Below are 25,728 nucleotides of genomic sequence, written 5' to 3' on the forward strand. Positions count from 1 at the left end.
CAGATCTACTCCTATAGCTTCCGATGCCGAAATTGCGATAAGCCAATACGCTGCAGAAAGATTAGTTGTATTAAATGATTTGACAGTAAGCATTTATACTGATCATCCTAGCACTTACTGCAGAAATATGCAGTTTACATAATAATTGCGTTATGTTACTATTAAATAGTATCGAGTAAGCACCCCGGGTCATCTGGTGATTGGCGCTCGTGTTAAAGATTAATATTTTATTACCAAACAGAGTGTCCAGTAAGTGCCCCAGGTCATTCGGTGATTGGCGCTTGTGTTATTGTTCAACGATTTATTAGTTTTAAAGATGCCAATAAGCATCCCAGGTCATTTGGTGATTGACACTTGTGTTATTATTTAACGATTTATTAGTTACAAAGCCACCAGTAAGTGCTCCGGGTCATCTGGTGATTGGCACTTGTGTTATTGTTTAACTATTAATTAGTTATAAGGCTGCCAGTAAGCTCCCTGGGTCATCTGGTAATTGGCACTCGTCTTATAGATTAATATTTCATTACAAAACAGAGTGTCCAGTAAGTGTCTCGGGTTATCTGGTGAAAGGCGCTCATGTTATAAATCGATATTTTATTACTAAATAGAGTGTCCAGTTAGTGCTCCAGGTCATTTGGTGATTGGCACTTGTGTTATTGTTTAACGATTTATTAGTTATAAATCTGCCAATGAGCACCCCAGGTCATTTGCTGATTGGCACTTGTGTTTTTATTTAACGATTCATTAGTTTTAAAGCTGACAGTAAGCGCCCTGGGTCATCTGGTAATTGGCGCTAGTGTTATTATTTAACAATTTATCTTATAAAGCAAAGTACTACTATATAAAGCAAAGTCGCTAAAACCGTTGTAATCGCTATCCGTGAAAACTACTGAACTGATTATGCTGAAATTTGGCACACTGATTTATGATACTTCCTAGATGGTTTTAGTTTAGTTTTTATTTCATTAAATTTAAGAACAATAGCAATAAATGAGCTTAAAATTTTGCAAAAACAAGCCAGCTTTTTACTTTAGTTCAGTAAAATCCACTAGGTGGCGTCGACATAAAATTGAGACTACCTGAAACAAAATTAAATAAGTGTGGTTATAATACGCCAGAGCGTCTTGATAGTGATTTAGTCATGCTTCGGCAGTTCAACGAGCTGTATAGAGAATGCTGATGATAGTCTTGCAGCTGGATATCCCAGTTACAGATGACACTCTTCTGTAAGGGGAAAGGGACCTAGGTGTCCCTGAATCTTGACGAATGCGATCAAAAAAAATTCATTCCAACCGATGACGTCTCTGGCATAATACCAGGAGACATATCTAGCCAGAGCACAATCTGCACCAACTCTTCAGAGTTGTGTGGCAGTTGCACGGTGCCACAGTTAGAGAATTTTTGGCTACAAATATAAGCCAGGGAAAACAGCTTTGAGGGGCACGGGCAGCCACAACGGCTTCCTTCTTGGTCGTTGCGTCCCCTACGCGCTAACCTACATGTTCCCGTCTAACGATGAGCGGTTGGTTATCTGGGGAACGATCCGAAGATGAGATATTTTTTGGTCAGCGGCGTACCTCCCTCCATCGCAGTCTCCGTACATCGAGACTCCAGGGTAAGAATCAAGGGTAAGAATCAAGCTACCCGTAGCCAGCTCTTTATCATTAGGAATAATAATGAAGAATAGCCTGGAAGTCTTACCACTGGCACTTTTTAGGGCCATTATAAGTATTTACGTTCCCTACTTAACCATCAATTTCATTGGTTCTTTTTAGGGGCCACCTTAGTGTAAGCAACCTTGCCAACAAATACATTTTTACTACTATTTCTGGAAGCGATTTGTCGACTAAAAGACTATATTAACTAAAGACAGGCACTATTAAACCAAGCCAGCCATTAACTAGCAGATGTCACCTGCAGAGTTGTTCTTCGCAAGGCTGGAAAATCCGGTGACCGACGACCCTATATTACCCTCTTGACTCTAAGCATTCAACCAGGAATCACTGATCCTCTCCAAGGTCTGCGCTGGGCAAACCTATAACAGCAATGAAGGAAAAAAAACTTTAGCCAACGGAACAGCCTCTACTGGACAAGTATCACTCACCAATCTCCCTATTTAAGATCACCAAAACAACTGAATCTGCAAATAAAAAGGTGCTTTAGATACCAACGTCTTCAACGTTATAACGGGAGACGTTAAGAAAGAGCACTACAACTAGCCCCAAAGCTTCGGACTTTGTAATTTTTCTCTCGATGAGTCTGGGTTTTTAACAGCAGGCCAGAGAAGATCACCCTGAGGTATCCAGGCAGTTACAATTGCTGTTAACTGCAGTCAAGAAAGAGTTAACTTAAGAAGCTCAGCAGTCTTTTTTAGGGCCATCGGACGTCAAACTACCTTGCCAAAAAATATATTAGAACTTAACAAAGTTGACAGAAAACAGCTTTTAGAGGTTACAAAAATTTTAAGCATGCCAAAAGTCGCAAGAGGGTGAATTGGAAGAAAAACTTCAAATGTATCTAATAAATACAATTTTACTTAGGCGTCAAGAAACTGACGCAGAAAATTTATCGAGATTGAAACAGCAGCGTCAAAATCGACAAATAAGAAATCCAATACGTGAGAGATCAGCTTTTTGTTGTACCCTCACAGCAATTTCTGAAATCTTTAAAGATTCTACTTCAGATTTTTAAATAAGTAGAAAATGTATTTGTGTTTTTGTGGCAATAAAAAGATAGGGCTTAAGATCCAGGACTTTGGTGCTCTGGTAATAAAGTTGTGAGATATGAGAAAAAAATATTTTTTTGGATATAAATTTTTTGGGGGTTTAAAATCTTAACAGTTTTAAAAAAAAGCCCTTTTCGTGAATTACACGAAATAAACTGTAAATCTAAGGATTATAATGGTCACGGATTCTTTTATGGCATAAAGAACGCACGGTACTTTTCAGCGTAATTATTTTTTTGAATTTTTACACCTTATTATTTGACCAAATAAACTATATGGATTCCGAAAAAACATGTTTTAAATAAGAAGATTTTTGGTCTAAGATGTGACAGGAATATGTGTAAAATTTCTAATTAGTCTTACATTACATGTCAACACACTACGGTGTTTTATTGAGTAAGTCTCAGGCGAAGCCGAGACGGGGGGTTGCTAGTTAGTTATAAAGCTGCCTATAAGCACCCTGGGTCATTTGGTGATTGGCGCTTGTGTTATTGTTTAACGATTTATTAGTTTCAAAGCTGCCAGGAAGCACTCCAAGTCATGTGGTAATTAGCTCTTGTGTTATAAATTCATGTTTCATTACTAAATAGTGAGGCCTGTAAGCGCCCCAGGTCATTGGGTTATAGGCACTAATGTTATTAATTTAAAATTTCTTAATGTATCGCATTGCGGTTACTTGTTTAAGCAATAAAACCCTTCCTACAATAACGCAACCCTCTTTTTAAATTTACACGGCTCTTCTGAACCAACACTAGCGCTTTAGACGCCAGCAACGTAAATCATAATTCTTCGGCTTTTTGCATCGCTGCTTTCTGGTCATGGCCCTGACCTATTCTGCTATAAGCAGGATCAACATAGAAAAATCAATGACTGCATGTTGTCTTACAGTTTGTAAGGTAAAACAGCCATTACTGGGACACTTAAGAAATTATAGCCAAATCTGGGACAGTTATAGAAATATTATATTTTTATAAATTAAATGCAATTAATGTTACAATATAAAAATTCTTAAGTATTTTTAACCTTCTTCTTTGAATAGTAGTATAAAATGTTTTTTTATTAAATTTGTTTTGATTTAACTAAAAAATGTTTAATCTCGGCTTTCAAGACTGTAATGTAAATGTATCATTTGGATGAAGTCACCTGTATTGAAACGTAAATTTGTCTGACGTACCGTAACAAAAATAATAAATGAAATCAAAAAATTCTTTTTCCCAACGATTGGTGTGTTTGTTATAAGTAAATTTTCAGCTTCTTATAACATAAAAATAAATATTCATTTTATTATTACGTGTCTCACATTTGGACTTTATTTTTCATGCTAGTCCTAAAGCGGGACTAGACGAAATACGCACGTCTCAGTATAAGACCACGTCTTATATTCCTTGCTAGTAGTGGGACAAGAGGTTGCATTGTGTTTCATTCTTTGTTAAAAATTCTAGTTTAAACAAAATAAGCGTTTATGGCAACACACGTTGTCTTAGTTTTGTGAAAGTTATAAATTATCCACATTTTAAACATAAATGGTTACATTTAACCATCAAGTTATCCTGTTTGAAAAATCTTAACCTATCTTCACTTTAAAAAGGTAAACAACACCAAACATATCACATAGACATAATGTTTTTATTGACTTATTCTTTTATTTTTTTTTACAAATTAAATTAAAATTGTTTTAGTGAAACAAAAATGTCGAAAGAAAAGAAAAAAAAATCAAACACTAATGAGAATGAAGTTGTCAACAAGAAAATCAAAGATAAGTCAACTGTTCATAAGAAATCTAAAAATATAAGAAAGAAAAACGTTGAAAAAGTGCATGACGTTGAAAATATCAGAAAAGCTTTGGATTTTATTGGAAATGGGAATACACTACGTCATGCTGCTGTAACTTTTGGAGTACCTAAAAGTACTTTATGGAGAAAAATCACAGGTAAAACACCAATTGATAGCAGGAAAGGAGCTCATTCAGTATTATCAACTGAAAATGAAAAAGAGATCGTCTCTTGGATTATATATAGAGCAGAACATGGCTTTCCAGTCAATAAAAAAGAACTCCTGGACACAGTACAAAAATACATGGTTGAAATCGGTACCAAGAATGTATTTAAAGACAATCGTCCAGGTGAAAAATGGTACAAACTATTTATGAAACGACATAAACATCTTAGTATAAGAACAGCCCAAAATTTAACTACTACCAGAGCACAAGTGTGTGAAGAAGATCTGAAGGATTGGTTTCATCAATTGCAAAATTATCTGGAACAAAAAGAGCTTATTAATATAGATCCATCACGTGTATTTAATCTTGATGAGTCTGCTTTCATGATGGTTCCTCCAAATACAAACACCGTTCTTGCAAAAAAAGGTTCAAAATCGGTTTATAAAATTGTAAGTAGTGGTGATAAAACTTGTCTTACTGTACTTTTTACTGCTAATGCAGCTGGTTACTTATTACCACCAATGGTATTATTTGACGTTAAGACAATTCCAAGAAAAGAAGTCTTGGAAAAGATGCCAAAAGATTGGGCAGTAGGAAATACAGATAGTGGCTGGATGACAGCTGAGAGTTTTTTTAAATATATTAAACATGTGTTTTATAACTGGTTAATTGAAAATAACTATACGTTTCCTGTTATTCTCTATGTTGACAATCATTCTTCTCATCTTACAATGCCACTCATACAGTTCTGCAAAGAAAAACAAATAGAAATAATTGGTTTGTATCCCAATTCCACACACATTTGTCAACCTCTTGATGTTTCATTGTTTCACGTTTTAAAAGAAAAGTATAAAATTTCCAATGAACAATACAGAGCTGATAATAAACTTATCAACATAAAAAAGTGCATGTTTTCTGAAATTTTAAAATTGGCATTGGACTCTCATGATTATGCACCTTGTCTTATAAATGGTTTTAAAGCATGTGGATTAGTACCATTTAACCCAGAGGCTGTGAATTATAATGTACTTAATAAAAAAAAAAAGAAAATTACAAACAATCAGATTTGTGACCCAGTCTCTGTAACACCAACATTATCAGTAAAAGATAATTTATTATTTTTTGAAGAAAATATTATGTCAAATGAAGTACTGGCTTTGTTCAGAGAAAAAGAGACGGATGTTAATTGGACTGGAGATGTTAAATATGAAGCACTATTTGAAGCTTGGAAGAAATTAAAAAAAAATTGTAATTATTACAATTTTTTATCTTTTTTGATATTAAAATAATAAATATGATCAGCACTTTTTTTAAACAGCTCAAGAATCACCGATTCAAGAGAAAGCGTCAATAGATTTTCCAGTTAATGAGTCATTCACAGGTGAGTCAGCAGCTGGCCCAATTGAAGAATCGCTCATAAGTGAACTAACAGCTTCTCCAATTGAAGAATCGCTTATAAGTGAACTAACAGCCTCTCCAATCGAAGAATCACCAACAAATGAGCAATTAGCTTTTGTAGTTCAAGCGTCAAATATGGATGAGTCAGTTGATACACCAGATGAAGAGTTCATGGAGCAACAACTGACAGTTTCCTCGATCGAAGAATTCATCACGAATGAGTCCACAATGGAACATACTTTTCCTGATACTCCAGTAGTTATAGAAATCGTAGATAATATTTCTACTTTGATTGATGATGAGGAATCTGTTGTCAAACTCACTGACTTATCTTTGTCGAACACAATTGTACATGAAAATTGTATACAGTCCATATCATGTAACGTAACTGGTAAATTACACTCACCACCAGACAGTGTATCAAGTAATTTACAACTAATAACTCCTGAAAACAGTAATTTATCATTTCAAGATATTCAGGATAGAAATAAGTCATGGGGCTGTCAGAATTTTGCTTCTACTAGTACGTCTTGTCTCCAAGGTACAGATTTTTCTAATTTAATTTAATACTTTTAAATATCAGTATTCACCTTATAATTTTGTATTTTGTAAGATCATGCACTTGATTTATCTACGTTATCTACTGAATCTGAAAAAGAAAGTACCCACCCACCTTTTATAACTGTTGAAAATTCCATTCAAAAAATTAATAGTGAAATTTGTACAACTGGTATTTCTGGTAGTTCATTGAAAGAGAATGAATGTTTCACAGTTCAAAATTCTGCAATTAATATCGGTTTGTATATTCTGATTAAGCTACTGAATAATATATCAACGTATGTAATACAATAAATTTACTGTAGGACAACAGCCCAACGATGTGAAAAATAATTTTGAAATGTTAAAATCAAAGCTTAAAATACCAGAATTTAAAAAAAAAACAAAAAAGCAAGAAGTTGTCGTTAACACTGTAGATCATGTATTAAAAGTCCTTAGCAAAAAGGAAATAGAAAAGGTTGAAAGAGAAAAAGAGATACTACTGAATAAAAAAAAGAAAGAAGAAAACAAAATAAAAAAAGAAAAAGAAGCACTCATCAATCGATCTTATCAAGAAAAAAAGAAAAAAATTAAAGCAAAAAAAAATGAAATTAACTCTAATGTTCATCATCTTAAAAAGAAAATCAAAGATGAAAATAATGCTGATAATAAAAACTCACTTATCATGGAAGTAACAAAAAAAATACAAGAGTTGAAAGATCTCGATCAAGAACTCACAAACATTGAAGTTGAAAATCTTCAAAAGAAAATTAAAATCAAACAAGAAAAAATGAAATAAAATACTCAACTTCTCTAAATAAATATAAGTGACGTAACTAAGTATTAATAATTGTACTGTGATAAAAACATTGAAAAGTCTGAATAAGAGTTAAGTGTATCCAATACATTATAATATGTAAGCTTTACGTCTATTTAATTGACTACTTTGCTACGAATAAATTAATTTTGTCTATTTGATTTATGTTTCCTTACCTATATTTTTACTTTTTGTTTATAAAAATCTTCATTCAATTCTGTTCATACAGTTATTTATTTAAAATAAGAGTTATTGTTATTTGTCCCACTATTAGCATATGTTGTCCCACTTAAAGAACAACTCATAAAAATCTTGTCCCACTTCGGGTCCATTGACTTCCTCTAAATAAACATTATTTTTAATTATTTGGGAAGAGTTATTAAATAAATTGTTTATTTTATTAAAAAAAATAACCTTCGGCTAACGTTATCATACAATAATTATTTCAAAAACATGCACTTTTCAATTATAATAAGGATCTTGGTAGTAAGGTTTCTGTGAGTGTCCCAGTAATGGCTGTTTTACCTTAACTATTTATTTCAATGTACATTTATTTATTTGGTTTCAGTATAAACTGAATGAATGAACAATTCACCTAATAAAATAATTTTTTCTTCCTGTTTTTTAAAAACTAGGCAATCACTATATTTTAGCAGAGCACCCGTCTAAGTTAATAATAAATATTTATTTTTACGTTTTCAATTTGTTACTTTACCAATAAATTAATAGTTTCGTGTATAATTCTTTCATATTTTTTCAAACTTTTGAAAAATTACAAATAATTTATTGTACTGTATAAATACAATAAATACTTTTTACTGTGTTTTATTGTTACACAATCTTTTCATTCGTGATAAAATTAGTTTTTCGACTTTAAGACGTACTTTGTGGAGGAAAGTTCAGAGATATGATATAAATGCTAATGTGTACAGTAAAGAGAGCAGTTCTTATTCTTATGTGGATGTACTTATATGCATGGTCTTACGCACATTTTCTCCCTTTTTTCTCAATTTATTTAAAATTGAATGTGTGGGTCTATTTGAAAACTTGATAGGTTCTTCTAAAAGTATTCTCTTGTACCTAAAAAATTAGGAGATTCCTATGAATCATATGAATGCCATTTAATAAGATTTTTTTAGATGGTTACATGTTAAATGTTGATTTTTTCAAACATATGATTAAAACAATGGTACAGACAAAGAAGGTGTAACTTTTGTAGGTATTTTCATGCTATTTTAATACAAGTTTGACGTTTGAATAATGTTTGTCAAAAAAGCCTATGTGCGATAAACGTCCTGAAACGATATTCACTGGGTTTGAATACCAGCCTATTAAAGAATACCATACTACAGGATGGTTTTTCTTAGTTTTTTGCTATACAGTTTTATTTTGTGTATCAAATATGGACGAAAAATAAGTGTGAGATCATACGTGATGGACGCGAGCGTAACGTTTTATATGTAATCAGCATAGTCAGTAGAATGTTGTTCTTAAATCAGTGGAAGATTCGATGAAAGGGTAAAGTCTTGGACTGGCCAGCCTATATATTTTTTTATTGTATTGTGCCATCATATGTTGTTTATAATCATTAACTCATTTAATATAATTTAAAATCACACTTAGTTAACGTAGGTATACTCATTTCCACAATAATTTCATCACCTTTGTACACAAAATTGTTTTATAGAAGGTATATTTATACTCAAAATTCTATTGCTTTTACATAATTTTATACAAGTGTTACTTCATACTAAGGTTTCCAAACACCCACTGTTCAGTGGTTTTTAAAAGTTATTGAAGACTTGGACAAATCTCATGTTACTGTAAGATTATGTTAATGCTTTCCTTTTTTTAATTTGACAACTTACAGACCTAAATTATGTTTTAATTTTGTTCTCAACTTACTGGAATATAAATTCATCTACAGTTGGTTACGCCAACTTTTGTCCTTTTATCTTCAGATTGAACAAAGTGACTTGCGAATTCAGATTTTTATCTAAAAATACCCTTTGTTTAAGACTTCTAAGCCTTTTCTTGTTTAACCATGACATCTAAGAACTGCAACGGCATCGTCAGTATAGTTTAGTGACGAGATAGTAAGGAGTGAAGAGGTGTGGCTGGCGTGGGCTCAAGCATAAGTCCGATACACTGTATGTGCGAAGTTAATCCTATAGAGATACAAGGCCACCATAACATTGGGCAAAAATATCCAGCATATCGTCACAGCGGAAACAGAAAAGAGTATCCACATCACCACTTTAATAAGTTATGCGATGGAAAGTTCTCTCAAGGGAAGCAGAACGCGTAACTCATTGAAATAAAGGTGGAGAACTCGTTTGTGCCTCAGCTGTGACCTCCAGCTGGTTATTTTTGCGCTATGTAAACACAGCTTAAGGGGAGCGTTCAGAACAAGGTCAGCAAGCTGTCATAAAACTAGAGAGAGGACCTATTTGATGCCATCAACCCTGATTGGCTGTTCTCCTATCCATTCTTGCCGTTTTTTATATCAGTAAGAAGTTGTATGAGTATTATAGTAAAAGTTTAACAAATTAGCCGCAATAACCAAACTCCTGTTTGCAAAATCGTAAAGTACATTTATACATAAGGCCACGGTTACATTGATACAGAAGTAGCTAACGAAATGTCACTGCATCAGAGAGGGTATCCCTCCAACAAACAAAATTAAACTACTCGAACAAGTTTCATCAGTCTCTTTTTTAGCGTCAAGTTGAAACCACTCATATAAAGCTTTCTTTGTTAATACGCTAGTTTGCAGTATTCATAAATATTTTCTTGTACTGGCAATGAATAACAAAAAATTAGCTGGCAAACACCTGTTAGAAAATTACGTAACAGTAGATATCTATCAAATTAAATTATCATTTTTCGGACTTTAGTTGATTGTATAACTCGAATAATAAACTATCCTTTTTTACAGTACAGAAACTTATACTGAAGGTGTGTACTACACAAAGACTACAACTTTCTAAATCATACGTGTTTTTATGACATCCATCCTCTAGAAGAAGCGTTCTATACTGACGAGTGTGATGCAATGTGAAGAGATTTGTTAATATGCTTCTTAATAACACCCATTCAAAGTTCATGCGTTGCATTAGACTCTCACCAACATGAGTCTCAAGAGTCCTAATTGTCTCAAAAAAACAGTAACCAAAATTGTGATGAAAAGTCAACACTTGATGACAATTGTGGATTGATGAAGGTTGTAGAGAAGAAGAACAGGGAATATATTATGGGTACAATGAAATAAAAATCTGTTAAGTGTAGTCTATAAAAGACCATGTATTTGGGATACTTGTTAAAAAATTTAGGATCGTAATTCAATCACAGTTGTGGAAATTTAGAAAGATACATTTAATAAGCTAGATGATAAGCTACTGTGAAAAACAATTTTGTACGTAGGAGGTCTTTTTGAACCTTTATTAAATAATGCGCTAGGCTCTACTGTGATGGTAATTATAGACTTTCTGTTCGACGTTTATATTACCTTTAGAAAACAGACGCATAAGGTATAACAATAACATACACTTCTTATGCCACTAATACTTATAATAATCTAAAAGAGCCAACCGTTGTAGAATGAGATACAATGAAAGATTTTTGGTCAAACTTCTTATTCATAGTACTTGTTCCAAAAACTCCTGCATCACAGCAACAATCCTTACTTTCAACGTCAACAAGTATAAACCTACAATTAGCCTTCGCTTTTATTGTCAGACTTATACTATGTACCTTCTTATTACTTAAAAAAATGTAAGCTAGCGCAAGAAAGAAACTAAAAAAAATAATTGTGTACAAAAACTTGCGTATATTTATTGAAGTTTCTTATATTTCGGATAGCCATTAATAAGAATAATATTAACGAGCACTACCTAAATCATACCATATTTTTCATCCCTTAACAGTTAGGAAATTCAAACAATCACAAAAATCTCGTTTAATTTCAGCCCATCCACCACCCATCAGTACACTTAAAATAATATTTTTCCGCCCTCGGGTGGTTTTGGGAGGCTGGTACTTCCTCGGTCAAAAAAGCCGTTTTCCGATACTCGTTCAACAATTCTCCTTTACGAACCTTGTTACGGACCTCGCCTTCAGCTCGGGCCACAAACCTCTCGGTTCGCAAACACAGACTTTTCAAACTCGTAGGAAGACTACTATTTTAGCTTTGCATGTATTTTCCTACATACTTTATCAATTACCATTGCCAAAGTGCTTGGTAAGACTCTGAAACAATAGTCAACTAATTTTATACAGTAACCAGTGGCCAAACATCTCAAACAAACATGCAAATGTGTGTTGGGTGAAATAGGCTTTCTGACTTAAAAGTTTTTAGTCATTCCAAGCCCAACAATTTATAAAAGCTTGTTAAATATTGTAATACTCATTCGTAAGTAATAAACGTACAACCCTGGATCATTGACTTTAAAATTTTTTATAAGATTATCACTGTATCCTTGGGCATGCCCTTTTGTGACAGTGAAGACTTCCCTGAACGACATTGATCTTTTTGTTTGAACTTAATTTAACTTCAAAAGTTCAAAATACCCCAACAACACAAGCAAAGATTTTCGAAGATTTTTCTTTTAATTCAACGAGATTAACTTGTTTTCTTATTTATTTTTTATTTTGCTAATGCTTATAAGTAATTATTTCATATCTAAATCCATAATTTAATAAATTTAAAGTATGTAGTTTGCTCTTTATTCTGTATGATAGGCTGTACGCACAATAGTATGTGCATCAACAAACTAGCAGATGAACTCTAGATAAATAATTCATGCATTTAGTTCCTGTTACAAGAACAGCGCATCGTGCATATGTACGCGGAACAGTTCATTGCGTGAGAGTAGCAGCCAATGGTCACGAGGAGATCAAGCGGGAGTCTTTAAATATCGTGTATTGAATAAAAAATTATTATCGGACAGCTGTCATTTTTTGGCATTTACTGACAGCTAACACTACCATTAGTACAATTACACGAAAAAGCATAAAAAAAGCACCGTTATTATCGTGTTAAACTAATATTTCATAAATTTCTGGTGAAACGTTACGCCAAGTTCTGCATTTATGTGCACGATGCCTTTTTGTTTGATGAAAACGAAATATGTCACTTGCTAAGCTGCTGGTATGGAGACTTTTTTCAGACATGGTGGTGTTTCGTTGGCTTACTCCACAGCCATGTATCCACGGTCTTATTCTGCTTATTTCTGTTCACATTCCTTTGACTCCTGTTGTTTATATCCTTATTATTTTCGAAAAGTGTATGTTCCCGTTACTAACCTCATCAAGTAGCTGGAAGAGTGATTTATAGTCAGGCTTTCAAATGTTATCACGAATGTATATAAAATACCTGAATACTCTTTGAATTTCTAGTTATTTATAAGTATAAAATGATAAAAATAACCTCATGAAATATTGTCAAATATTTACTGCTTCGTTTTCATTTTGTGTTGACATAATTTATTGCTAAATTGTAACAACTAGGGTCCTGGAGCGAATACAATACAGATACAATATTAAGTTGCAATTATAGGCTAACATTGTAGCATTTAATGTAAACACTTGAATAAAGTATGAAACAAACTTGCAAGAAGGTGATACTGCTATCCCAGAGTAAAGGCTTTAACATCATTAATTATGTAAGAAATGTATTGTCTGCAAGTAAGAGGGAACTGTACACATAAATTACACTGTTATATGTAACGGCTACTTACACAAAATAGCAAAAATATCTTATCCACTATAGACTCATAAAAGCTAAATGGTTATACTCTCAAAATGCATGATTACTATTTTTAAAATATTCATATTTTGCAAAAATACACAATAATAAAAGCAAATAAGGAATTAACTGTGTAGGTAACTGTGCAGTCCACAAAAGCCTAACATCAGTGTCTAGTTCTCAAGATGCTCAGTTTTTAAAGATTATCTTACATAGTTTCGTTTCGTAGTGCTTAAATTATAGCTTTGTTTGAATGTAACAAATTTATTTAAAACTTAGAGATGCACGGGTACTTAAAAAAAAACAAATTTAAATAGGTCAAAACCGTAAGAATAAAAGTAAACGTACTTTGACATCTACAGGAAAATTGCGTTAATAAAAATACTTATTGCAAGAACTTAAAAAGACCTGTTATAGTTATTGACGGCTAGAAAGCACAAGTATTATTTTTTAATGCAAGTATTTAATTAGTTTAAGGTGTCATGTTGTAATAGAATATAAGGGTAACAAAGTAGAAGTATGCACATTTAGTGACAGTTAATGATTATTAAATATGTTAACGGGTTAACTTTAGTGGTAGCATGTCAGATTCTAAAGTTACTACGAACTTACAGAATAAGCTGAAACAAAATGATTTCGATTAAGATTTACGACTGATTGTTGACGTACGTTTATTTTTATTTTATGTGTATGATAACACAAAAAATTTAATATTGAAGAATCAAATTATTTATATATAGTGAAGAAATATATTTTCACTAGACACTGATGTTAGGCTTTTGTGGACTGCACAGTCACCCCAACAGTTAATTCCTGTTTTGCTTATATTATTTTGTCTTTTTGCAAAATATAAATATTTTAGAAATAGTAATCATGCATTTTGAAAGTATGACCATTCAGCTTTTATGAGTCTGCACTGGATACGATACTTTTGCTAATTTGTGTAAGTAGCCGTTACAATTTTTTTCGCAAATAAGTTTCATGCCTCAGAATAAAAAAATTAAGAATCAACGATCTTCTACACTTAGCTAATCGCTGAGTGGATATAGTACTAATCTAATGGGAACATCATCATCTCGAGTTCATGTTTCATGGATGGTGTTTTATGTTTTTTTTTTTTTTTTTGTTTGTCTGTTTTGAAAATTAAATTCAGAAACAAATAAGAAGTTTGAGTATGTCATCCTTTAATTGTTTCTGGAATTTCTAAGAGACTTGAGAGGAAAATTCTATAATCACTAATTTTCTTTTGTGCCTAACACATGAATAAAAGTTAAGCTTTTAAATCCACCAAGATTCTTTTCTATATTTCAAACTATCTCCAGCGAAGTTCTTATCTCGTCCACGTTAATATCCAAATTAATGTTTAAATAAATAGGCTGAATTTCCACACAGATTTGTAGCTGCAAATGCTTTGGCAACTGTACCTGAACTGACTTGGATATCAACGTGTACCAGTTGGAGATTCATAAGAAAATAGCGCAACTTTTATCATAAACATTACAATTTACTAAATAATCCAGCTCAGATACATGCCAATCATTTTTTTTTTTAGTTTAAAGTGACAGGTTCCAAGGTAAATGTCATATTAACAATTAAGTCATCATAACAGTAAAAGTTAAATCGAAATGAAAATCAATACGCAAGAATCAGATGAGTATTTAATAAATTATAGGATACTGTCAAAGGGGCTTGGCGTCTGTAAATAGTAAAGATGATAAGTGTGCAATGTCTTTATCAGAAAAGTGTGTATTTAAATATGCTGAGTCTCTGAGTACACGTGTCTTTACAGCTTAAGTAATATTTTTCACAGCAAGTCTTTTTCTCACACTATTCAAACACAAGTTCACAAGAGTGAGAGAAAAATCTTTCTCAAGATTCTTAGGTCTTGTATTTTTCTTTATTTGTCTCTTGCGAGAATAATACAGCTGTTGAATTTAGTTAACGCCACATTTTAAGTTCCACTTGCAAGCAAGCTCACTACCAACTTATAAAGTTGCAAATTTTCTCCCGTTCTAACAAGAATTCAGAATTTTTGAGAACTCGCACCCATTATCTAGCACTCTTGATGGGCTGCAATTTTTCCAAGTGCCGCAATGTGCTGTATTAATCGACTAGCCTACTATATACTCTTCCTCAGAATCCCACCGCCTTAGATAAGCCTAGGTTAGGCCTTCTGCCTTGTCTTATCTAGTACTTTTCTGAAGGTTAAGAAGCTTCTACGGCTAGCTTTGTGGTTGTTGTTTGTGGAGACAAAGAACTACCACTATATAAACTTTTGCCAGAACAGAGAGTATGAGCAAATTTGCATGAAAAATGTGCTTTTTATAATCAATCAGTAAACAGGATCTTAGTTGATTAATCTTTCCTCTTTTTGTCATTTTTATACTCAAAACTGTTTTTGCTGTAGAGATATCCAAGCTCCACCAGGCACTGCATCCTATCTTATCTCTTACTTCTATCTTTGCTTTAAATATGTGGATAGAGCAAGATTCTAATTTATAGCCAAGGCCGTACCGTTAAGTTAAATCCCCCTTACCCAACCTTGATGTAGGCAGTGCGGTATACTGCAAGGTTATGTACACCAGAAAAAAAAAATTTTTTTTTTGTGAAGAGAGAAAAACGTTGAAATGAAACCTGGAGGGACTACAATAGTCTGGGACTCAGTAAATTATTTCAATTTGACCACTGTTACCAACTTAAATCTCCTTCTTCCATGCTGTGTCGCTTTAGTATTACCCAAAACTATGATAGAACTTCTTTGGGGTAGAGCCACTACCGCCAATCCTTTTAAGTCTAAAAACCAGTAGACAGTAGGTGCTTGTGAACTCAAGTAAAAAGTTATACTTCTATGCACTAATATGGCAGATAATATAATTATCAATTTATACATCCCTTCTAGAAAACGATAGTGTGTACAAACGTGGGGCAATTATCGTTAGAATTAATGTACCTACGTTACTTCGGAAAGGTTTCGATGAATATTTAAATATTCAATGAGTAAAGGATTATAAACAATAAAGAAACGCACAATACAACAAAAATAATATATAAGCTGGCAAGTAAGACACAGTGCGCTTCTATCGAATCTTCTGGTAATTTCAGAACAACTTTTAACTGCCTACGCTGATTGAATCTGTAACGTCGTGCTCACATCTATTACGTGCGATCCCACACTTATACCTCGTTTATATTTTATACTGAAAACAGAACTGTATGTAGACAATTAGAAAAAACCATTATGTAGTATAGCTTTTTTCAATAGGATAGTATTACATGCCAGTGAATCTCCCTTTAGGACGTTCATCACACATAGGTTTCTTGACCGATATTATTCAAACAGCAAATATATACTAAAACACTATGAAAAATACCAAAAAACATTGCAGCTCCTTTGACTACGCTCTTTTTTTATATATACTACAGTTTAAGTAATCGATACTTTAGATGTAACATTATCATAAATAAGGTTAAATGGCATTAACGTTAAATCTGGCAACTTTTTGGGTACAAAAGATCACTTTAAGATAAGCCTATTAAACTCTTGAATACACCCACAAATTGGTTTTTAAATCAGTTTAGAGAGAGTATAAAAAGTATGTGTAAAAGTATATGTGACAGTATATTCACATGTAAAAAACAATTGGTAGCTTTATAGTACATTAAATCGTTCCTCTTACTTCTCTAAACTTTTCTCCCACAAACTATGTAAAGAGCGTCCTTAAGTTAAAAAATCACTTTAATTACGAATGTAAAAATTTCATACGAATAAAACACAATAAAAATTAATTATTGTATTTGTGCCATACAAAAAATTTTTTTTTAATTTTTCAAAATTTTAAAAAACATGAAAAATACTGTAAACAATTATTTATTCACTCTAAAAAGTAACAAACTAATAATAAGTAAATAAATGTTAATTATTCTATAGTTTTAAAATTGCTCTGCTATTATATACTTATTTTGAAATTTTTGAAGCATGTACCTTAAAACATGTTATTTAATTAACTATCTATTTAATAAATGTACAATATAACCAAATGCATTGATACACAATAAATAAAAATAAAAATTCACTTGTAAAATAAGCAAAGAACTGTACGACAAAATAGAGTAATCCAGTTCTTCATATCGGGCACACTAATAGCAGAGTAGATAAGGGCTTGAATCAGTATGCAGATGGTCCAGCGTTCAAACCTGTATGAAAACCGTTTTTTTTTTTTTTTCTTCAGATTTGGTTAAAAAAAAAGAAAAATTCATAAAAGTCAAAATGTTGTTATGAAGGGAGCTAGAAGTGTGTCATGGGAGGTGGGGCAAATCAAGCAAAGTCCTTTTCCAACACACTTTTTTTCTAGGGTAATGTTTAAAATCGTTGATTTGCCCTCGCGCATAATGCATCAATGAAAGTGTAAATTAAACAAAAATAAGAGGCCTTGAGAATCATTAGGCTGTATTTTTTGAAAATGGCACTACATGCTTAATACTTTTTCTCTATCTAATAAGTAAGTGTGCTTATTGTGGTGTGGATCTGAATTTGAGCCTACAAGCCCTTGACGTCTTATTTCTGCAGCCCTTCATCTCTTTTCAGTGTAAAGCATCTTGGAGATGATGGTTTCAGTCATTAAGACCGTACCAACTTTGTCTACTAAATGCTGTGGCTTTTGATGCCATCTCTTGTACACAAAACATGTGTAGGTTTGATGCTATTATCCAACATATTGTGGTAGGCATATATGACAGAAACTATCACTGCCAAGCAAAGAAGATTTTTATGAAATTGACTTTGCCCAGAAAATAACTGAATCAGGATGTCACTGACCTCTTCATCCTGTTTCTATACCCATAGTCACAAATTTAGTACGGGCCAAAGCGTTTGTCTGCTCTTACCAGCCTTATCTCACTCCTCTTCTGTTGCTATATCATTAAATTTTCTCTCCACCTGTTACCATCGCTTACATCTCTAAAGCACAAAAATTCTTTTGACCGTTCCAGCACATGCAACACGACACAGATTAATCGTGGTATCACCATAATAGTGGTGGACTAATCCGTGTAATAGGTGCATACAACTCTTAGAGATCCAATGCACTGCAATAAAGTGAAGCACTTTAGGACATACTGTCTTGCCAGCACGACAGCCCACACCGTTGTACGTGACAGCAGTACTAAGTTAGAGAGCAATGCAAGGACCCCTTTTTTAGTTCCCAGTACCAAGGACCCCTTTGGTAGTTCTAGTGTTTTTTTTTTCTTTCTTTTTTTTTTTTTTTGTGGAGGGAGAGTACATGCATTGGGACACACCATAGGGACAGCGATCGTGTAGGACTCAGTAGATTTTTTTTATAAGACCACCCATACCCAGAAATCCCCTCCGCAAATTCTGGGTGGCTTTAGTTCCACCCCAGAACCACGTTAGCAGTATAACTTCAAGGTGGAGCCACCAGGGACTTCACCACATCTCACAGCACTAACAAGCAAGCTCGCCACTATTTTCGAGAGCTGCCCATCCTCTTAAGTCCTGAAAAAAATTTTTGGTCCCTGAGGACCAGCACCCTATATTGAGCTTTATAGTAGGCTGCTTACTCAGCAAGCGCCTCTATAGGCTTGATACGTTCCCTTGCTAATAGGTACAAGTACTTAGCGGAGCGTGGATCAACATAAGCCCACCTTTTTACTCAAGGTCTTTTTCCTTATTTGCATCCTGCTTGAGCTTTTTTTCTCTCCTCTTCTAGCACTTTTTCTAACAGCGGGCAGCTCTCACTGCTGGCTTCGTGCTTGATATCTATCATTGGACAGAGACCGTTCAGGGCCTGGACACTCTTTCTTTCGGTGGTTGCAACTTTCACACTGGAAGTAAAGCTTGGACCTATTTCCTTTTTTATAGCTACCTGAGACATGTCCATATCCAAGTCATTTGTAATATTTTGTTACTTCAATTCTTTGTCAAATTTGGCAGCTTACAAAGCCAACTCTTAACCTTTCTTGACCCTCTAATTGTCCAGCAGTTACTTTGTCCACCGTGGTCAATGCCAGCCTCTGTCCTCTCGTATTTGGTTTTAAGAAAGCTGCGTTAGGCTCCTGGCTATTAAGTTCAAAAGCCTTAAAAAAAGCCTCTTTAACTTCGTCTTTCGCGACAACAGCGTCCAGGTCGTGCATACTAGTTACCAGGCCTGGTATACTAGTTTTGCATCAACATCTTTAATTTTGGCATCTTTCTAAGTGTCGTACTAACCCGCGAAGGCTAGCACTACCCTTTTTTTCTAGAAATAAGTGTTAAAAAAAGGTTAAAACGAGGGCAGCAGCCCTGTGCTACCAGAAAAAACCGCTACTTGCTCGGGCCGGCCAGAAGTTGCCACTCTCCCTCAGTCCCACTGACTCTGGCTCCTGGCTCTGATGTTCAAAAGTCCTAGCAAAAGCCTCTTTGACTTAATCTTCTTCTACAATGGCATTTAGGTCTCGGACCTCTAATGTCACTTTTCTGTCGCTCATTTTGACAGTACCCTATATGGCTACCGACTTTTCAATTTGCTGTGAGAATGCAGTAGCATTCTCTACACCTTTGGCTTCAATAAGGATGTCTTTTTTTTTTGTAGTGACAACACTTTGGACTGCCACTTTAGCCTTATCGGGGTCAAAGTTAACCTTTATAGTCTTTAGCACCGTTGCAAAGGTCTGTCCTTCAGCCATCTTCACTACTACTGTTGTCGTGGCGTCAACTCTTTTCTTCCGGCTTGTTTTGTCATTCAGTGGTATTTCTTCTTGTTTGCCACTGCCTGTTTTCTTTTTCTTTGAAGACATAGTCTGCTGGCGTTTTTCATGAATTTCTAATGGACTCCTGTCTCTTTTAACTCACTCTATTTTCTTAAAGGCAGTATTCAGGGTTCTGTTCTAAATATGTCGTTAGCAATTTCTCTTCCCTGTATTGCAGGGATTGAAAACGATGCTTTTACCAATTAAAAAATCTCTTTTCTGTCAAAGAGACATCGTTTCTAGCCTTCTGGGCTCCTTTCAGGGGTTCAAGTACAGCTTTAATACCGTTTTTTATATCATTAGCAATATTCCTATTTTTCTGGCTTACAGCTTTGAGCATTTTCAAGCTCACTTGTTGCAAGTTTAACTTGCTTAATTTCTTCATTTCACTTTGCTTTCAGCTCTGTACCATAATTTTCTATTGACTCGAGCTCCTCCTCGATCTGGTTACTAAATACTGTCACGTTGCTGTCTTTTCTAACCATACTGCCTATACTGGAAAAGGCATCTTCTTTGTCCTGGTTCTATAACAACAGGCCATGAAATATTTAACAGTCCCTATTGTCCGTGAGACGCATCTTTGTGCCCCCCCCCCCCCAAGGGTCATGACAAGGTCTTACGGCCCCTAGAAGGTGTTCTAGTGGAGTAGTATAAGTTGTAATTGTAGTAATAGTAGTACTAGTAGTTATTGTGTTAGGAGTAGTGGTGGTGCATGCATCACACACTCTCACTAAACAAACACAGGGACACTTACGGATTGTTCTGGGTTGCATGTGGCAGGTCATTTTCCAGGCTTCCGTTGGAGACTTGGCGGAGGGTGAAGCCGGATAATGATGCCCAGGTAAGTCTGGGTAACCACAACTGATATGGATGTACGCCTCATAAACAAAAAAAGCGTGGTGGGCCGACTAATCTAGGCTTACTACCACTGAGGAGGCTATATGGTGGCACCTTCGTGTCTTATGCCAGCCCATTTTGTTGGGTTGCCTGCGCGGTCGTGGGACTGTACGCCTGCCGCTCGTCTCACCGGGATAATTGTTGTGTACCAATACATGCATACATTACACACAAACACCATTTTTACACTTTTTTCTCAACGCCAGGGCAGTCTCCGCGGGTGGGACTGAGGGAGAGTGGCAACTCCTGGCCAGCCCGAGCAAGTAGTGGTTCTCTCTGGTAGCAGAGGGCTGCTGCCCTGGTTTTAACCCTTTTCAAATACTTATTTCTAAAAAAAAAGGTAGTGCTGGCCTTCGCGGGTTAGTACGACACTCAGAAAGATGCTAAAATTAAAGACGTTGATGCAAAACTAGTACCCCGGGCGGTAACCTCTCTGAGGGAATCCGCCAGCAGTTTTAATTTGGTGGAAGCCCGGGTGACTGTCACAGGCCCCACAGATTCCGGGGGGGGGGGAGGGGGGCACAAAGACGTGACTCATTGCCAACAGGAACTATTAAATGTTCCATGGCCTTTTCTTACAGATTCAGGACGAAGAGAAAGCCTGTTAAGCATAGGCACAAACGACATCAAGGACAGCAACGTGTCAGTATTTAGCCACCAGACCCAGGAGGAGCTTGCCTCTAAAGAAAAAAGTGTCGCTTTGCTCAGAGTGAAGCGACAGCAAGTTGCTGATAAAGTCTAATCAGCAACGAAAGACATTACAGAGATGCTACAAATAATCAACGATAAGTATGACAACATAGTAAACACTGTTAAAAATAAGCTTAAAGCCGCGCTCAAGCATCTTCGATAGGCAGACGTGCTGAGAAAAGGCTGTCTTACTAAAGAAGATGTGTATACCAATGCTTGGAAGTCGTCATTTGAATCGCTGCAGTGGAGGGAACAAAGGCGAGATAATTTTAGCGGTATGTACATAAAAAAAAGCCTGGATACTGCCCTCAAAAAAAAGAACGAAGTAAAAGAAACAAAAACCCATCGAACAGCCTTGAGAAACGCTAGTAGACTATATCTTTAAAGAAATAGAAAACAGGCAGTGGCAAACAAGAAAAAATTCACCTGAATGAAAAAACAAGCAAGAAGAAAAAAGTGGACGTCACAACAACAGTAGTAAAGAAGATGGCTGAAGGACAAATCTTTGCAACGGTGCTGAAGATGACAAAGGCAATCTTTGACCCAGATAAGGCTAACGTGGCAGTCTAAAATGTTGTCACAACAAAACAAGGAGACATACTTATTAAGGCCAAAGGTGTAGAGAATGCTACTGCATGCTCACAGCAAATTGAAAAGTCAGTAGCTGGACAGGGTACCGTCAAAATGAGCAACAGAAAAGTGACATTAGAGGTCCGAGACCTGGATGCCATTGTAGAGGAAGATGAGGTCATAGAGGGTTTCGCTAGGACTTTGGAACGTCAGAGCCAGAAGCCAGAAGTAGCTCTTTAAAAGCCAAATGCCAGAGGACAGAGACTGGCTTAAATAAAGGTGGAGGAAGCATCTGCCAGACAAGTAGAAAAAGAAGGCAGTTTACGAGTTGGCTTTGTAAGCTACCGAATTTGGAGAAGAATTAAAGTAACAAGATGCTACAAATGCCTGGAATATGGACACTTCTCGGGCTACTGTGTAAATGATAACAGATCCAAGCTTTGCTTCCAGTGTGAAAGCTCAAACCACTGGAAGAAAGAGTGTCCAGGCCCAGCACGGTGCTTCCTTTGCCCAACAACGGACAACAAGCACAAAAAAGGCAGTGGGAGCTGCCCTTTATTCAGAAGAGCCTTGAAAGAGGCCAGGGATAAGGCCCAAGCAGGATTAAAAGAAGGCAAAATGGCGTTGAGTTGAAAGACAGGCTTATGTGGACCCACTCTGTGCTGGGTACTTTTTACCTATCAGCAAGGGAAAGAATGAAGCTTATAGTGGTGCTGGATAATTAGGCGGCCTACTATGAAGCGCTAGACAAAGTGTTGGTCCTCAGGGACCCCAAGTCCTTTACAGGACTCTAGAGCATCAGTACCTCTAGCAATGGGTGGCGAGTTAGCTCGTTAACGCTGTGAGACGCGATGGTAATGCTAACGCGGTTCCAGGGTGGATCGAAAGCGACGTGGCATTGGGGGGGGGGGTTCTAGTGGGTATGGGAGGTCTAATAAAAAAAATGCACTGAGTTCCACACTACCGCTGTCCCTGCGGTGTGCCTTAATGGATTTTCCCTTCCTCCACAAAATAAAAAAAAATAAAAAAAAAAAAAAAAAGTGTAGTGGTAGTAGTAATGGACGTAGTAGTAGTTATAGTAGTAGAGACAAGATTAATTGTTTTTTTAGAATTAGAATTTAGATAAGCTCTGATTGTATGAGTAGTTGTTACGATAGCTGCACGTACTGTTGTTGTTGTAGTAACATTTGTAAAAGTTAAGGACATTTGTATGTCTTCATTTTTGACTTACTTTTATTAGTCACCTTTAATTAATTATCACAGTCCCTTCTTTTATGTTCTTTTTTTTTACGGTTTAACTGTGGATCTCTTATATTCATAAATATATTATTTTGTATATGCTTTTTTTTCATTTTTGATTATCACCCATCCAATCTTTTTTCTTAATTTTAAGAGTACAGTTGCTTTTTTTTATAACTGGCATTTTTTAAGTGGCACTGTTCTGCATTATGATTTTCAATATTTTCATTAGATACAATGTTTTACAAGTAATTAGGAACAAAATACCTTTTTTCAACACAATTGTCTGCATATTTACTTGAAACTATTCTAATTTTTGTTTTTAACGAGTTTTCTAATAGTGCTGAGGATTCAAAATTTTCTTTATTAATAGACCTACATGTTTTAGTAATGTTTTTTTGTCTTATTATATTGATATTAGTTTCTAGAAAAAAAAAAAAACTTACCTTAGAATGAAAAGCATGTCCAAACAGTATATCTAGTTTTTCTGCGTACATTTGTGACTTTCCCGTTTCAGTTGCAAATAGAATTGTTGCCTTTATTCTTTTTGACAAAGCTCTTCCAAACAGCTTTGATGTAAACTTCACAGCTCTTTTATTAATTTTAATTTTAGTACAGAAAAAAAAACTTAATTTGTTATCATAAAATAAAAAGATTTTCTTACCGTGCAATTTGCTTGAAGTGAAATTTTCTGCGAGGTTTCTGAAATACAAGGTCATGGTTAGCTCCCTTTCTCCATTTATGGGTTTTCCATGCTGGTTCCTGCAAAAAAAATCAGTAACTAAAAATCTCATATTATCATGTCTTTAATATTACAAATAGCTTTATTTTTAGTAATTTATTCTTTACTACACATGATATAAGCTATTCTACAACGAGAAACATCAAGGTCCATTTTAATTATATCATAATTTAATAATCACTAAATGGTTTATAATAGCAAAATAATGTACAGCTTTATGAAGTATTAAATTTAAAAAATTTTAACGAGAAGTAACTTACACTCATTTTTTTTTAATTACTGGAAAACTACATTATTCTTCTTTTGTAAGCAATTAGTTTCTTACATGAAAGCAGATCAAAGAGTTTCTTTGATCAAAGAGTGTCTTATTATACGTCGAAAAAGTCTTTATTGACTTAAAATACATTCCAGCAAAGTTTTAAGCTTTGTTATAGCTCCTACAATATACTTTTTTCGTTACAACAGTGTATCTACTATGACAGACTTACAGTCAGTAAAATTTATAGTTATCAGGGTATAACAAAGGTAAGAGACAGTGATGCCACAAGTTTTGCAGAAAATGTATTTACTTATAGGCTTGACACTTAACTTGGATTCTACTACAATATGTCCTTCATTCCTTAATAGTACAATGACAGACAGCGGAGTCATTACTGATATTACTGTGAGGAAAAAGCACCATAGATATTTAATACTTAAATGCTTTTCACAATAATCTTTTAAGCAAAACAAGCAAATGTAACGAGAAAATATTAGCACTCACTAAAAAGCAAACTTAGCCTGTGCTCATCAGAAAGAACATGATTGCATTACCCTTTTTGAATAAGCCTTTAATAGGTTTCTCGAGTCGCACACGTCAGTTATAAATTCTACCTCTTGCAAAAAATACTTCAAGCATCGATCTCTTGATTAATATTCTTGGGTCGCAGAAATTAAATGATAAGTTAGCTTTAATCTTTGAATCTTAATTATTAAGGTAGCTCTATATGTTGTATATAAAAATATAAGGAATAAATTTAATTTTATCTATGAGTAAGTGTTAATGTGAATGACTCAATTTATTGATACTTTGCCATCTCGTACAAGATTGCCAAGGCAGCTTAACTTTTTCAGTGAAAACTACAATTCAAAGAAAAATTATTATACTTAACAAATAGAATAAATGTGCCATTCTGAGTAGGATTTGAACGTGGATCTCTTTTCTTGTCAGGAAAACACATAACCAATTTTGCCACTGAGGTCTCGGTGACTACTCTTCTCAATTGCTACGTTATATACTTTCAGCGATTTATTAGTCGACGCCTACTCATATAGTATGTAGGAAAATTAAAACTTATATAAATTTTATCAATGGGCTAGTATAAATGCAGGTAGTTAAGTTTACCAACATTTTTCCATCTAGTATGAGATTGCCTAGGCAACTGAATTTATTCAGTTAGAGCTACGATCCGTAGAAAAATAGTTATATGTAGCAATTGTTAAAAAATTGTAAAGACGTCGAATGAAACATTGCTGAAAGTATTAAATATAACAATTAAAAAGAGTAGTCACCAAGACCTCAGTCGTGCAATTGGTAACGCAATTTTTGGGAAATAAATAAGGTTCAAGTTTAAATCTTTGTTAAGGTGGCATTTTTTTGACTTGCCACACATGACAATTTTTCAACGAATTGTAGATTAAACTC

The 25,728-nt window shown here is 34.6% G+C and overlaps 1 protein-coding gene across 1 annotated transcript in view; it reads right to left on the reverse strand.

Annotated features, from left to right (window-relative positions):
* The window catches only part of Nos (Nitric oxide synthase), a 2,633,257-nt gene that overhangs the window by 1,704,498 nt on the left and 903,031 nt on the right, over window positions 1-25,728 (reverse strand). Inside the window, exons 10-11 of the mRNA XM_089593752.1 lie at window positions 23,967-24,064; window positions 23,749-23,893 (exon numbers count right to left, since the gene is read on the reverse strand). Coding sequence (XP_089449878.1) covers window positions 23,749-23,893; window positions 23,967-24,064 — 243 coding nt within the window. The remainder of the gene's footprint in view (window positions 1-23,748; window positions 23,894-23,966; window positions 24,065-25,728) is intronic.

This window comes from Copidosoma floridanum, unplaced genomic scaffold, assembly GCF_036245765.1.
Source record: "Copidosoma floridanum isolate Cflo_tuat_1 unplaced genomic scaffold, Cflo_Japanese_pri ptg000020l, whole genome shotgun sequence".
NCBI classification, from domain to species: domain Eukaryota; kingdom Metazoa; phylum Arthropoda; class Insecta; order Hymenoptera; family Encyrtidae; genus Copidosoma; species Copidosoma floridanum.